This window comes from Nicotiana tabacum, chromosome 17 (assembly GCF_000715075.1).
Source record: "Nicotiana tabacum cultivar K326 chromosome 17, ASM71507v2, whole genome shotgun sequence".
Lineage (NCBI taxonomy): Eukaryota > Viridiplantae > Streptophyta > Magnoliopsida > Solanales > Solanaceae > Nicotiana > Nicotiana tabacum.
Window position 1 is genome coordinate 88327069 of NC_134096.1, and position 16571 is coordinate 88343639.

Genomic DNA, 16571 nt, shown 5'->3' on the forward strand with positions numbered 1-16571 from the left:
GTGTTGCCAATTTTTTTCCCTTATTATGAACTCTTAAATTCTACCGACTTTTGCGTACCAACGAATCCACGATAAATCACTCTAAATGAAGTAAAATATTTTTAAAAACAATATACAACCCTCTCTTCTCGTTAATTTTTAATTTAGCCAAATGCATCCGGAGAAAACACTAATGAGCGAATCATGAAGGGTTACCACATTAAGCTGGTAGTGATGGTACAATTTCCGCCTCAAAATAAACCAACATAATGCCCAAAGTACATAGCACAAAACCTCACTTCTGCAGTTAGGTGTAGGTAATGTTGTCAGAAGAATTTTCTAACAATTTAGTTTGTACTGAAAGGAGAGCATTGAACAAAATATGCGACATTTTATTTTACCAACAAAGAAAAAAATGAAAAATACGAGCAACACTATATTAGCTAGATATCTAGTTAAAGAACCATTGGATCTCCATGACTAAACCAATCTCCCTATATCTATAAATATCTAGTATATACACAGACATTAGATTTGTCTAACGTATGTATTTACAAAAAGCCTATGAGGCTTGACATCGTCAAGAAAAGCCTTGCAGCAGCCTCACCTCAAAACAATTGCAATAAAATCTGGCTGCATCTTGATTCTTGTGGTGTACAAGTTTACATCAACTTTTGTCCTGCAGACTCTTGGAGCCGCGTATCATTGTGCAACGCAACATCCCTATGGATTCCAGGACCTCAAGAATGGTTTACCCATCGGATCCTGTACCCCAGGATTCTGAGTAGACATGCTCACCCATCCGAGACCATTGGGTTTAAGGCCTCCAGGACTTTCCTGGCTACTCATGTAACTAAGGGGTTTAGCTGGTTGCAGCGAGGCATTGCTCGTTGTGGTAACTGCCGCATCCATCTCACCATAGTTCCTTGAAGGGATCAAGCGTTCTCTTGGTCCTGATAGATCATAAGAGCCACTCTGATGCAGTGTGTTACATTCAGATAAAACACTGTACAAGCTCTGATCTGAGTTGTTTACACTTCCAATGCTCTGAGATGGACCGCCAATACCTTCCAAAGTAGACCAGGCCCCACGGCCATGATTCTCTCCAGAGAACCAATTCTGACTTAACAAGTCTCCACTGCTTAAATGAGTTTGAGACGGTGCTGATACATGAACAGAATTGACAGCCCAATCTTGCATGCCAACATTCAACTGCTCATGCCTAGGGAAAGAGTATCGACCTCCATCTGGGTATAGATTCTCCTGAAAGTTCTGATGCATGAGGAGATCATTCAGTCCCTTGTGCCTTAGCTCCAAGGGTAACTGCGCATGAAGCTGCTCCCTTAAATGACCAGAATATTGACCTGGCTCCACGATCAGATTGCTTGATGGTTGGTACACCAGTGGAGGCTGTCTATGCTCATGATTGTAAGATAAACTATCTGGACCTTTAAAAAATGGTTGAAACATTTCATTCCTGTTCTGAGGGTATGAACCAAAAAGAGAAACATCACTGGGTTCTCTGGGCAACATATCCCTCCCAGCATCCTTTTCTGTAGGGACAACTCCCAGATTAATAAGACTAGCCGCTGGCTCATCGGTAACTCGAGGATGCCCAAGTGACAACTCCTCAACAGAAGAATATTCATGACTTATGGGAGTGGCACGTCCATAAGAAGTAGCTATGCTAACTGCTGACCAACCATTACTGGTAGAAGCAAGAGGATCCCCCTGATCAACAGGACCATCCACATTATTCAACCCTTCCTCAGGATACTCCGATAGAGTTGGAGAAACTTCATCTGCTTGCTGGATTATATGGTTCTCGTTAGAGTCCAGCTTAAAGTGGTCTAACTGATTGCTCTCAACAAGTGAAACATGATCAAGATGCTGATTGAGTGAGACGGGGAGAGATTCATCATCATAATCAGTGTTAGCTGTGCTATCAGGAGTCTGTTTATCACATAAGCTTGCAGACTCTCCTCCCTCCTGATCCTGACCATCATATAACCCAAAGAGTTTTATTTGAATCTTATCAAGCACATAGGAAAACTAACAGATTTCTTCTCAGGAAAATTATGGTTTAACTAAAAGATCTTAACTGAATACTCTACCACTCATTTATTTGTATTTAACGAGACAGGGCCCGTGTTTTTAAGAAGACTATCTTCCCTTTGACAATACAAAAGTTGGTAAGAATTTAGGTGAATTCTTTTCGCCTCAATACAATTGTTTTTCTATTAGTATAACTGACCTCTGGCTGTAGAGGAAGCTCATCATTTACTATTTCTCTTTCCATTTGCTTCTTGATCAACCCATCACATTCTTCTTTGCCCTCATGCTGATCAACCTAAAGCAAACTTGGAAAATGTTTAAATTAGACAAGAAGACCATCTTCCCTTCGACATACACGAATTGTAAGAATGTAGGTGAAGACTTTTCGCCTCTATACAATTGGTTTTCTATCAGTATAACTGACCTCCGACTGTAGAAAAAGCTCAGTATTTACTATTTCGCTTTCCATTTGCTTTTCGATCAACCCATCAGATTTTTCGTTGCTCTCATGCTGATCAACCTAGAGCAAACTCAGACAATTCAACAATTAGACAAGGAGACCATCTTCCCTTTGACATACATGAATTGTAAGAATGTAGGTGAAGACTTTTCGCTATAAAATTGGTTTTCTATTAGTATAACTGACCTCCGGCTGTAGAGAAAGCTCATTATTTACTATCTCGCATTCCATTTGCATCTCGACCAACCCATCAGATTTTCCGTTGCTCTCATGCTGATCAACCTAGAGCAAACTTAAACAATTTAACAATTAGACAAGGAGACCATCTTCCCTTTTGACATACACTAATTATAAGAATGTAGGTGAAGACTTTTGGCCTCTATACATTTGGTTTTTTAGTATAACTGACCTCCAAGTGTAGAGAAAGCTCATTATTTACTATCTCGCTTTCCATCTGCTTCTCAATCAACCCATCAGATATTTTGTTGCCCTCTGGCTGATCAACCTAGAGCAAACTTAGACAATTTAACAATTAGATAACTAAGATAGACTATCTGGAACTTCCATTAGAAAAAACAAGAAAACCATTCAGAAGAATATAATCTTCAAAACTGATTCCTCAAAAGGTGAAGAGATAAAAACCACAATGACCCTCAGACACAAAGGGGAGATAAGCTAAAAGTATAAACCTCTACTTCCATTGAGAGTGCAACTTCTGCTTCTTTATTATCAGTTAGTTCAGCAAAGATCCCATCAGAGCTCCTTCTCTCTTCTCCTTCTTTAGTATCAGTTAGTTCTGCAAAGATCCCATCAGGGATCTTTTCCTCTTCCCCCTGATAAACCAAGTAAAAACAAATTGTCAGATAATTCAGGAGATTCTGGGAACTTGATATATAAGATGCACTCCTAAGATAGACCTTAATTTGGACTTTCAGTTTCTGTTCCATTTCTTGACCTAATGATTTTCTCACTTGCAATCCCTGTGAACGTCTCTGTATCCAGTTTGCAAAACCAGCAGGGACATCCCTGTTTGCCAGGTGCAGCCTGTACAAACACACTATGAACTGATATGGAAAACATTGATAAACTAGAAGAAACGTTTTGCTCCACAGCACTAACCAGTGGTCATGTAACTTCTGACGTTCCTCTTCCTCATAAAATTCAAATGGCTGTACATGGAGATTTTCCATATCACCTAAGACGTTGCTCAGAGACCTGGGCTGAATGCTATTACTATTATGCTTCATGCTGTTCTTAACACGTTGGTAGTGTTCTCGACTGACCTGAAATATGATGAAGAAAGGAGGGGAAGAAGGATGGAGAAAGTGTATCAGCCATTGGAACTCGAGAAAATTCCATATAATCAACAAGTCCCGACTCCCAACAGAATTTCCACACATGAAGGACTGAAATGAAAAGCATTCTATGTAAGAACTCAAGAGACAAAATGGCTGGCTAACATCTTGCTGAATAATGGCAGCAACATGTGAGAGCTCCAATTTTTGGTGAGAAAACAATCAAAATCAAGATCATTGGAAAATTTTAAATAGATTCATAAGATGTTCCAACCAAAGCATAGCCACCTTAATATAAGACATGTATTTGGCGCCATCGCTGTGTTGGATATTGCGCTTGTTTAGCTTTTCTCCTTTCCTAGACCTTCCAATCACCTTAGCTCCATCAGGTGAACTGCCATAGGTTCCTTCTGTGAAGCCCTTTCTGAATACCAAAAAAGGCACGTCTGTCATGCTCCCTTATAGTGGGGAAAGATGCAATTACCATATTAACAATCACAAGCATACAACCAGAATTTAAGAAGTCACAGTGTAAGCTTATTGTATCTTCTCTTTTGCTTCCTCATTCAATAAATTCTTTTCATCTACTTTATTCAAACAGATTCATTGATAACCAAAAAGGTTAAGCTCAATTCAAGAACAACAATGTCAAGAAAAAAGAACCAAAAGGATCTTTGCATGAAACTCCTACTCTGGCACAACTTAGTGCAGTTGTCAAAACGATTTCAATATTTCTTCTAAATTATCCTTTATCTCTTTTCATGTGCTTCTTTCTTTCTTCTTAAATTTCCTTATATATCGAGATCAATACAGAAAGACAGTGCTCAAGGCAAAAGACAGTATACCCTCTCTGACTATCCCCATCCAACATCAAAATGTTCAGGCGTTCATTACTACAACCTTTGTCATGCCGAGATGAAGATTCAGGTGTCATAAAAAGGGTATCCTAGATTCCATGAAATTCAGGCTCAACAAGAAAACGACATGGAAAAAAGAGGAAAAGTCTTCAGATTTATCAATGAAGTGGTTTGGCTCCTAACCCGGAAATTTCCTTTGCAAACCAATAGTGAATCGACTTTTTAGTGTGAAAAGAAAGAAGAAAAGAGGTGAATTCTCACCAACTAAACACTGTCTATATTCCTAAAGTATTCCTGGCGTTTGGTAAACAAGAAAGTCATGGGCGGACACAAGTTTTAAGACGTTATAGTCAAGTTATTTATAAATTCTTTCTTCAAACTTTTCATCATTTTGAAGCATTTTATGCTCTATTGGGCAATAAATTCATTCGACTTTTGTTACGAGGTAAATAATGAAATCATTAGACTTTTCTTACGAGGTAAATAATGAAATCATTTGACATCAAAAATAATTATAAATTACGCTCTACTCAGTTCTTTTCTTCTTGAGGATTTTTCACACAAAACATTTTGTGATATTTTTTGAACCTGAGCTTTTAATCTTCAGTTTCACTTGACCAAACTCTGTATGGTTTGGAAATGGAATTATTTTAAGACATAGTCGACAGTGGGAAACACACATTCAGTTTACAGTGGAGACAGAGGAGAAGGCAAGACATAAAGAAACCCAAGAGAACACATGATGTTTTTAACTAAATTAGTGGCACAATTCAAGCCGATGTGTGGATAACATTACGCATTTACCGCATTCTCCACTGAAGGTGGAAACTTCAAAAACAAATTTTAGCAAAACTCAAAATGCGAGCAATAAAATATTCCGCAATCTTAAGTTAATTCTCTTCTCTTTTTTAACTTCCATTTCCCATTCAAATAAATATATGCATAAAAAAGTCTCACTCCCTTTCTTTTCCTTTACTTCATTATTGCTGAGAAGCAAATTTTCTAGTTGCTTCTTTAAGATCCTAAAGAAACCTATGATATAAGAAAATGAAAGAGAACTCACCTCAATATTCTCTCCACCAATTCTTCCTCAGAGTCTTTACAGCTCTCCACATTTTCCTTCCATAACTGCAACTTCTCAATCATACTGCCACGAGAAGTAAAATGTAACGCAAACAGCAAAATGTTCTGAAAATAAGGTTAAAAAGGGACAGTTAGGAAAACTGCATACTTATTATGGTAATTTTGTAATTCCATGTAATACGCCTTCTTGTTAGCCTTGAAAAGATGTTCCTGACGCATAACATTATCAGGGTGAAAGCTACCAGAACAAATCATCTGACCCCTGCAAAGATACCAAAGACTTTTAAACATGAAATTCACATAACATCTCTGTAAGGGGTCAAATCACACAAGTCCAGATAAATGCATAGTTAAGCATGCATAGTAAACTATAACTAGAAACAGAAAAGTATTTTAAAGGCAAATTATCCTTAATGCTCAGCGATAGTCAAAATCTCTCCAATCAAAAGTATAAAGCACTTGAAAATGAAAGAGTTAAAAGATTATCTACTAGATGCTATGCAGAAAAGTTATGTAGCAGCTGGGGCTGCTAGTGCAGATGGTCATGAAACCAGTGGCGAATCTAGAGGCTAAGATGCGGGTTCCAGGGAACCCATTAACTTTTGCCCAAACCTTGTATATGTATTAAAATCTACAAATATGTGACTGCGAATCCAGTTATTAACTTGAGATCATTGTAGGAACCCATAAACTTCAAATCTTGGATCCGCCTCTAATGAAACATACTACTTGTCATAAGGTAGTCTATGCTAACCTCTTTGCAACTTGAGATGTTGATTTAGAGATTTTTTCAGATAATTGGCACAATGATGTAAGATACAAGGTTAATAAGTGCATAATTAAGCAACTAGTCAACAAAAGACTGTAGCAACAATACAATTTTTTTAGAAGGTTATGTGATCAGATAGAATACGCCCAACAACTAAGGAGGTAGAAAAGAGGTCTCAGGCGGTTAAGAGAACTACAGTTCAACGCCAAAACAATTACAAGAACATGCTTGTGCCATAATAGAGAAAGCCTATGCTTCTCTAGACTTGAAAGGAATTTGGTAAAATTAAGGACTATGCTAGGGAAATTATTAAAAGCCAATGTGTGGTAGGTCGATTGCACTTCATATTAGGTTTTGTTAAAATTTAAGTGTTTGATTCCTCTTGTTGGCACAGTTACAGTTGATACATCTGTGTATTATGATCCTCAAAATCCCTTGTATTGATCTTTTTTTTTTTGAGGAGTTGATCCATTGTATTACAGCCTAATGTATCATATTATGGTCATACCAAACTACATCCATAGACACTAAGAAGCCTTAGTTCATCTTTTCTTCTCCATGTGCCTCACGACCTCTCTTTGCATCCGTAAAACAATTGCTGCTTGGTGGGATAACTATAATTTCCAATCTCATCGGAAGAACACAATGCTAAAATCAGTATCTTTATCTGCACAATCTCAATTTATATCAAAAACATCTCCTAGCTTCTTTTACATGTATGGAAAACTAAGAAAATGGAACCATATCCCATCAAAATTTGATAATTCCCTGAAATGAGAAGACCAACCCGAGTACCGTCAGATCAAAAATAAAATATCAAGAGCCCACCACAACTCCTACTATCCGAAGTAACAATAGAAGTCACAGCAACCTGAAGTACAAATTCCTAATAAGTTAAAAAAGGAAAATTGAATGTTTCCGTAAGAACATCTGACATATTGTTCTCAGACGTGCAATGTTGTCATGCGGAGATATTTAGTAAAGAAAGACTTGCCACTTAACAAAAGGATTTCCGAAGTGAAAATTTTCCTGCCCCAGCAATTTACAGACAATTTCATCTGGTTCTGACCCTTCCGGCAAAAATTGCGTAAGAAATCCTCTCTCATCTTCTGACAAGTTTGCCTGCCAGACCTATATCAATTCTCATAGTGTAAGACACAAGGAAAATCATAGCTTCCAGTATATTTAGCATACACAACTTGCTAGACAATTACCTTGTGCGAGAGGACCTCACTTAAATTTTCGAATTCAAAAATTTCGTGAGGTAGAGTAAAAACATCAGCCAGTATACTATGATGGTGGGAAAGAGAATCCAAAAAGGGAGTCAAGTCTCTCCATGAAATGCCAATTTGCTCCTTCTTGGCAAGAACACACCTTTTTTTGTCATCCCAGACCAGAGAAACATTGGATCTTAACTTCAAACTATATCTTGCTAATCCCTGCTTCTTCTTCTTCTTCTTCAATCCATGGGGTTCCTGAGAATAGTCAACAGTGCTGGCAGCACGTAGACGTTTCTTCCACTGATCAGCCACCATTGTCAAAGCAAGCCACAACAATTACCACTAGAGCATAATGATGCTATCTCAATTTTGATCAATGAGTCCCTCCCTAGGAGTAGTCAGTTGAGAGCTTCTAACAAAAACATTAAAACAAAAAATTTAGCAAGCTAACTTTAAAATTGTTTGAAAAGAAATGTTCAACTAGAACACACAAAAGCATTCCATTTCCAAAAATCAAAATCAAAAAATGCTTAGCACCGAACACCAAATATTAGAGAATGTCATAGTGCTGGAAAAATATGTTCTTAGGTCATCCTGGTGCGATGGTACCCAAGAATGTTAATGCAAGAACGTTTTACTTTGAAAGCATTGCAGCCAAGACAAATCAATTTTTGATGAAATATGAAAAGGAAGCTTGAAGTTGATGATTCTACAGACAACCTGTCCTCGTCTTCACACATCCTATAGGTAAAAGAGGGAAATTGAATTCCAATCAAGTGCAATGATACGCAGATGAGGTAAAATCGTTCATTAAAAGTATGTAGACAGAACAGGTAATAAATTATAAACAAACAAGCTTCATAAAGAGCAAGAGCTCATCCGAATGCATGTTCAATTAAGGAAACAATTGAGACACGTTTCAGTTGCCAAGTCACCTCTTAATGTATCGGTACCCAAGGAAAGCAGATCAAGTCCACCTCTATGATCAAATAGATTAAGATTAGAGAACCATACAATCCTCACTCCACTATCAACCTCCAACTGTCCTTGTCGCTGTCCCTCCCTTCCCCCCCTGAAGGCACTCGGGCAAGGGAAATAATTGGAAAATAATAACAGAAAGAGATTATGATACATAAAATTTACAAGACTATGAATATATATATATATATATATATATATATATATATGAGAGAGAGAGAGAGAGAGAGAGAGAGAGAGAGGGAGATCACTAATAAGATTAATGAGCACACCCAGTTAAGTGTGTTGGATAAACAAATTGATAACTGGTTATGTACATAACAGAGCATAAAATTTATATCTAAAAAAGGTACCAAATAATGAAAGCCCAAAATACGAAGGCAGTGATAGTAGGACAATGTGAAATTCTCGCGACAGGATTGATGCCGTTTAATAAGTAAAAGGAGAAACAGAAATCCAGTGAAATAATATAGGGTTGAAGGCTAATAAGATAAATCGCAGCATGAGAAAGATATAAAATCGAATAAAGAAGGCAACTTTGACACAAATAACAAAGCCCTAAACTATGAAGCCAAAATACCTGAAACAAAGTTAATACAGAGGAACGAGGCGGCAGCAATGAAGACAGGGCGACCGAGGAGCACAAGGGTTGCAGCGTTATCCGATACTCTTCGGGACAAAGCACAAGCACTGGCGACCTTTTTTCCTTTTTCTTTTTTTGTTTTCTCTCTCTTCCTCTCTCTCTTCTCTCTTTTTTATTTTTTATTTCTCTCTCTCCCTCTTTTCCTTTCTTTTTCCTTCTCGGCGTATGGTAAAATTTGGACCAAGAGGACCCGTTATGGTTTTTGCTAGGAGTGGACATAAAATTCGGACAAACGAATTTCGAATCGGATTGAAATAATTTGGTATTTTCGTATCAGTTTAACGGTATTTCAATATTTTTTGATATTTCGATATGGTATTTGGTATTGAATTTTTGATATTTCGTTATACTAAAATATTTAAGTCTAAGTTCACCTCTATTTCTATTTTTCAGCCTAATAATCTAAGCCTAAGCCCAACACCCCAAACCCCCTAATTCCCTTAATCAGTTCCTTAGGCTTAGAGACTTAGGGTTGCCATAGCATCTTCTGTTATAGACTTCAACCTCAATAAGTCTTTATTCAGTTGCCTTTTCTTATATCGTTGGAGCAACAATTTTGTTTACCCTTAAAATTAGATAACAATTAAACTTATAATATGATTCTAAGGACACGTGATTTCACTTAATACCAATTGATAAATATGAAGATTAATAACAAAAATGAACTATAAAATAAATCAAACCAGTATTGAAATAGAATTCAACCCTCGAGATAGGGTGCCCTCGAACTGATTGATACCAAAGCAATTAAAAATAAAGCAAGATGATGAACAAGAGAGTATAAGTTAAAGAGAGGGCACCAGAATGATTTCCACAGGTGCCCTCGTGGATTTCTCGTAGGACGTAGTCGGTATCTCCTGATCCTAAACATATTGCCAATGGTCCATCGAACATCCTTCTATACAGTATTTCGTCTTCGGCCAATGTGAATGGTGCGGCCTTCATACGTAGAGTCCTCGATTCCTTAAGATCCGATGGAAGCTTCCCATTCTTTAGGTATTCGATATATTTGTTCCTCCAATCCCAGGTCAGACTTGTGGAGTTGATTTCGGCGTGGCCTTCTTCGATTACTGATCTTGAAAGTTGTACGACAGTCCCCGAGCTAATCTCGTCATCTTCGACTGATGACCCCAAATTTGCGAAGGCATTGGCCTCGCTGTTTTGTTCTCGAAGCACATGTTGTAGGGTCCATTCTTTAAACCGATGTAGAGTCACTTGTAATTTGTCCAAGTATCTCTGCATTCGATCTTCTCGAACCTCGAAGATTCTGTTGACTTGGTTTACCACAAGCAGGGAGTCACATTTGGCCTCAACGACTTCTGCTCCCAAACCTTCAGCTGGCTCGAGACCTGCAATCATGGCCTCATACTCGGTCTCATTGTTAGTTAACTTGGCTGTTTTGATAGCTTGTCTAATTGTATTACCCGTGGGTGGCTTTAAAACGATGCCTAACCCGGACCCCTTCACGTTCGAAGCACCGTATGTGAAGAGGGACCACATCCCCGATGATGTACCCGACTTTATTAATAGTTTATTTTCGACCTCGGGTACGAGGGTTGGTGTAAAGTCGGCCATGAAGTCTGCTGAGATTTGAGACTTGATGGTCGTTCGAGGTCGATACTCGATATCATACCCCACTAATCTCGACGGCCCATTTGGCCAACTAGGCTGAAAGTTCGGGCTTATGCAAAATATTGTGAAGGGGATAAGTAGTCACCACACAGATCGGGTGACACTAAAAATATGATTTAATTTCCTAGAGGCGCTTATTAGGGCAAGCGCTAAATTTTCTAAGTGTGGGTACCGAATCACGGCCTCACCTAAAGTTCGACTAACATAGTAAACAGAAAATTGCGTACCTTGCTCTTCTCGAACTAGGACCTCACTTACCGCGATTTCCGAGACTGCTAAGTACAAGTAGAGTTGCTCGTCCGCTTTTAGAGTATGAAGCAGTGGTGGGCTCGAGAGGTACCGCTTTAATTCTTCCAATGCTTGTTGGCATTCCGGGGTCCATGCAAAATTGTTCTTCTTTTTTAGCAGTGAGAAGAACCTGTGACTTCTATCTGAAGACCTCGATATGAATCGGTCTAGGGCAGCTATGTGCCCTGTTAATCTTTGCACGGCCTTAACATTGTCCACGGTTGTGATATCTTCGATTGCCTTGATTTTATCGGGGTTGATTTCGATCCCCCGATTTGATACCATAAAGCCGAGGAACTTGCCCGAGCTGACCCCGAATGCACATTTCTCTGGGTTGAGTTTCATCTTGGATTTCCTCAGTATATCGAAGGTCTCCTGCAAATGTGTCAAATGGTCCTCTGCTCGCATGGACTTAACTAGCATATCATCAATATAAACCTCCATTAATTTACCTATTTGTTCTTCGAACATTCGATTTACTAAGCGTTGATAAGTGACACCAATATTTTTTAGTCCAAATGACATTACATTATAACAATAGGTGTCGTACTTAGTGATGAACGAAGTCTTTTTCCGATCCTCCGGGTTCATTTGTATTTGATTGTAGCCGGAGTAGGCATCGAGAAAACTAAGGATCCTGTGGCCAGTCGTGGCATCGATCATGCGATCGATATTCGGCAGAGTAAAAGAGTTTTTAGGACATGCTTTGTTTAAATCTTTATAGTCTACGCACATTCTAAGTTTATTTCCCTTTTTAGGGACTACGACTACATTTGCTAATCATTCGGGATATTTTACTTACTGAATGGATCCTATTCTTAGAAGTTTGGTTACCTCGTCCTTGATGAATGCATGTTTTACCTCGGACTGAGGCCTTCTCTTTTGTTTTACCGGGCGCAACTTCGGGTCCAAGCTCAGTCGATGTGTAGTGATCTCCGGCGAGATTCATGTCATATCTAGGTGGGACCAAGCAAAATAATTCATATTATTGATAAGAAATTTAATGAGTTTTTCCCTGAGTTCGGGGGCTTTCGATCGGGTAGATACTCGATCAGTATGACTTGCTCCAGCTCTTCGATTGTCGATTTGGTGGCATCGGAATCCTTGGGAATTATGAAGGATCGAAGGTGCCACGGTTGAAGTGCTAAAATTCCATGCACAACACCCAGGATCAAGACTCTCCAGATGCTCTCTTTGTTCCCTTTGTTGACGAAAGTGCCGATACCGGTATTACTTCGTCGACTGCGAACACCTATTTGGCAGCATGTTGTTCCCCATACACCGTTTCTACTCCATCTGGTGTTGGGAACTTCAGCATTTGGTGAAGAGTTGAGGGGACCACCCTCATGTTGTGAACCCAGGGTCTTCCGAGCAGTGCGTTGTATCTCATATCGCCCTCGATCACATGGAAATTTGTTTCTTGAATAGTTCCGGCTACATTTACTGGTATGATGATTTCATCTTTAGTTATTTCACTCTCCATGTTGAAGCCATTGAGAATCCGAGCTGCGAGAATGATCTAATCTTGCAGGCCGAACTGATTCACGACCCTCGATCGAATAATATTAGCCGAGCTTCCTGGATCAATTAAAACACGTTTAATATGAATTTTATTCATAAGGATAGAGATTACCAAAGCATCATTGCGGGGTTGTGAGATCCATTTTGCTTCATCATCATTGAATGATAAAGTGCCTCATGGCACATAGTCACGGGTTCGCTTTTCCCTGGTGATTGATACTTTAGTGCGTTTTAACACATGCCCATGTGGAATATCAACCCCACAACGATCATGTGAATCACGTGCTGAGGTTCTTCCTGCTCGTTTTTCCTGTTTGCATCCTTGTATCTGAAATGGTTTTTAGCTCGGTCGCTCAAGAATTCGCGAAGGTGCCCCTCGTTGAATAGACGGGCCACCTCATCCCTTAGTTGCCTACAGTTTTTGGTTTTATGACCATGAGTACCATGGTATTTGCATATTTGATTAGAGTTTCTTTGGGATGGATCGGTTTGTAGGGGCTGGGCCATTTAGTATCTTTAGAATCGGTAGTGCCCCCGGTATTTGGTCAACCTGGGAGTTGTATGTCTCTACTTTCTTCTCATTTGCCTCGGTTTTCTTTTCTCCCGTTTCAATCCGTTTAGTGAGCTCCTCGAGCATTTTCATAATGGTAGGGTCAGTCCCTGATTCGTTGGCAATCAACCTTTCCGGCACATACTCGGTCCTGTGAACGACTTCTGGTTCGATCCTACTCGGTGTTCGGTGCTGGTTTTGTAGTTGTGCTATCGCGGCTTGTCGAGCCTGTAATATTTCGAATATAAATTGGAGGCTAACTCTCTCGTCTTCTCCGCCCTACGTACGCTGCCTTCGGGATCAACACCCAAATTTGCATTTAGGGCAACATGTGAACTGACATTGACGGGATTTGCGATTGGTGCTCCGTCGAGGTCAGCCTGAGGCACCTCGATTCCTAGGGCGGCTATATTGTCATTTTTCCCGTGAAATCCGAGGCCGTTGTCACCATGTGTAGGTGTTACTTGTGAGTTTGACATGTTTATCTTGAAAACAAAGATTCTTATAAGAATAGGTATAAAGCAGTGTGTGCTATCGAAATTAGTAGTAAGCAATCACTATTATCCCTAGCCCCACGGTAGGCGCCAAACTGTTTACCCTTACAATTGGATAACAATTAAACTTATAATATGGTTCTAAGGACACGTGATTTCACTTAATACCAATTGATAAATATAAAGATTAATAACAGAAATGAACTATAAAGTAAAGCAAACCAGTGTTGAAATGGAATTCAACCCTCGAGTTAGGGTGCCCTCGAACTGATTGATACCAAAGCAATTAAAAGTAAAGCAAGATGATGAACAAGAGAGTATAAGTTAAAGAGAGCCCGTTATATTAGCTTTTTTATGCGAGAACAATGTGTCTTATAAATGGTTAATACTCTCCTTTATATAGTAGAGTAGTTCTACTTATGGTATAACTTTAATTATAGAAGAAAATCCCATGATTAGCTAATTAACCATTTTTGATTTGATCCGTTCTGAGATTTACGCCATGATCCTCGACCAGTCACCGAGGTTTACGCTGTGATCCTCGACCAGTCACGGATATCCCACCTTTCTGTTATTGTGCTATCTTCGATCTTGCTCGATGTCTGTCTCGTTTGGCTTCGATCGCTAATAGCCTCAATCTCTATAGGTACCTCGGTTCTGAACTCAGTACCTAGTCCTCGTGATTTAGTCTATTCCATTATGAGGCCGTCCTTCGATGCAATCTCCCAGTCTCGGTCAAATAGTAAAATCAGGTGAGCCCGTTTTTAACCGTATACAAATTTCTTTAGTCATTTTTTTTCAAATTTTACAATGCAACATTCATATGTTCTTGAAACAATTGCCTTAGCTAGCGTTTGGTTCCCAAATTTGTTCTGAAAAATCTGATTTGGGTGAAATTTGGTTTGAAGATGAAAATGTGTTTGGACATCAGTTTTCAAAATATATTTCCCAAATTTATTTTGGAAAAATATGAAATATGACTTATACCCACAAGTTCTAAAAATTATCGCAAACTATCAGGTGACCGAGAAGACGAAACAACATTATTACAAAATTATAAAATTCTTAAATACCATGCCAAAGTACCGAACGTCCATCCCTAGTTTTTGCTAGTACGGGTATTCCCACATAGAGTTTTTTATTAGCATTACGTTTGGGGGGTCTTTTCACAAATCCCTTGAAATATACTAGAACGTAAAAAAAATGACCTTAGAAGGCTAGAAATGATGTTTGAACGGAAATCCGAAACCAAAATTCCAGTGGGACTATATATACTTTGATAATATACTTCTCGGCCAATCTTTTTTTTTTTAAATACTTCTTTCGGCACTAACTTATTCCAATTCGAAATTTTATGATATGCTAAACTAATACGGTTCTCCAAATCACAATTTTGAATGCCATAACAAAAAAATAAAATAAAAAATGGTATGGAACTACCACGAAATACTCAACTTAAGCAAAGAATTGTACACATTGGCGAGACATCACTATATTTAGCTGAAGGAATTTGTTATCTGGACTGATCACGAGTTTCTTTATTATCTGAACGGACAAAGTAATTAAGTTGAGCAGATAACATGTAAAATATATTAAATTTATCGAGGCATTCTCATATATTATCCAGTATAAAAGAGGTAATAAAAATATAGTAGTTGATACACTTTTCGTGAAAGTATGCATCACTTACTATGTTAATTTTATGGGGTTCAATTTCCTTAAAGAGTTGTATGTTTTTGCTCATGATTCAGGTAATACTTTTTAAGTTTGTGTCTCCAGGCCTTCGAGAATATCGCATAAGTTAAAATACTAATGTAAAGAGGAAAGATTGTGTGTGCTAATGGATTCCTCATGATTTTTTTTAGGGGGGAGGGTGGGTAATTTGTTATATAAGCATGTATTGGGAGATTGGCGATACATTTCAGGATTAACAAGACTTTGAATATTCTAAGTGGATTTTTCTATTGGCCTCACATGCATAAAGAAACTGAAAGTAATTGCTTGCAATGATAGAATTAATGTCGATAAGCTAAGTGTGGAGCTTTGGCACAATGGTTGTACGCACCATTGCCTATTCCAAGTGGGCTATGGTGGACACCTCGGTTGATTTTGCCTTACGATTACCGAAAATCAAAAGAAATTTGATAGTATTTTAGTTGATAGGTTATCCAATACATATTTTATTCAACGCCATAAAGTGATGATGTTGTGGTTAAATTGTATGGTATTCCTAAAACTATTGTTACTAATAGGGATATAAATTTCTTGAGTCAGTATCCTGTGAGGGAGCCGGGGAAAAGTTATTATTTTCTACTTATTGTCACATATAACATGAAAAAACTTAAGTGGTTAATAGGAATCGAGCATAGTTGAAGGTGCCTAAATCATATTTGAAAAATATTCGTAAGGTGCATATTTCCTTGCAGGAATTAAATTTTATATTTAGGCTACCGAAGCTATTGGAATATTTATATGTGATTCAGTTATTGTCACGACCAAACCGATGGGCCGCGACGGGCACCCGGTATCTTACTCAACCGAATACCAACATAACGTATCTTTTTGTATCATGCTATCATAGGTAAATGAGACGGAAAGGCTGCCGTAAGATAACTAAAATAAAACATGTAATACCAACTTGGGCCTATAAGACCAAAATGATCACTCGTACACTAAACATAGGCCGACAAGGCCATACAACCTTTGACATACATGACATATGTCTACAAGCCTCTAAGAGTAGATAA

The 16571-nt window shown here is 38.4% G+C and overlaps 1 protein-coding gene across 2 annotated transcripts; it reads right to left on the bottom strand.

Moving 5' to 3' along the window:
• Positions 1–350: 350 nt before the first annotated feature.
• Positions 351–9531, bottom strand: LOC107776830 (uncharacterized). Of its 2 annotated transcripts, none has more exons than XM_016596765.2 (14): positions 9277–9531; positions 7713–8127; positions 7493–7629; positions 5878–5991; positions 5710–5793; positions 4078–4213; positions 3614–3777; positions 3412–3538; positions 3184–3327; positions 2904–2999; positions 2681–2776; positions 2459–2554; positions 2234–2329; positions 351–1974 (listed from the first exon to the last, which is right to left on the bottom strand). In XM_016596765.2, exons 2-14 carry the CDS (start codon positions 8031–8033, stop codon positions 703–705), a joined length of 2883 nt encoding a protein of 960 aa, XP_016452251.2. In that variant the 5' UTR covers positions 8034–8127; positions 9277–9531; the 3' UTR covers positions 351–702. The 2 variants fall into 2 exon arrangements, with proteins under 2 accessions (XP_016452251.2, XP_016452250.2); XM_016596764.2 differs by having other exon boundaries at positions 7713–8130.
• Between the last annotated feature and the right edge of the window lie 7040 nt (positions 9532–16571).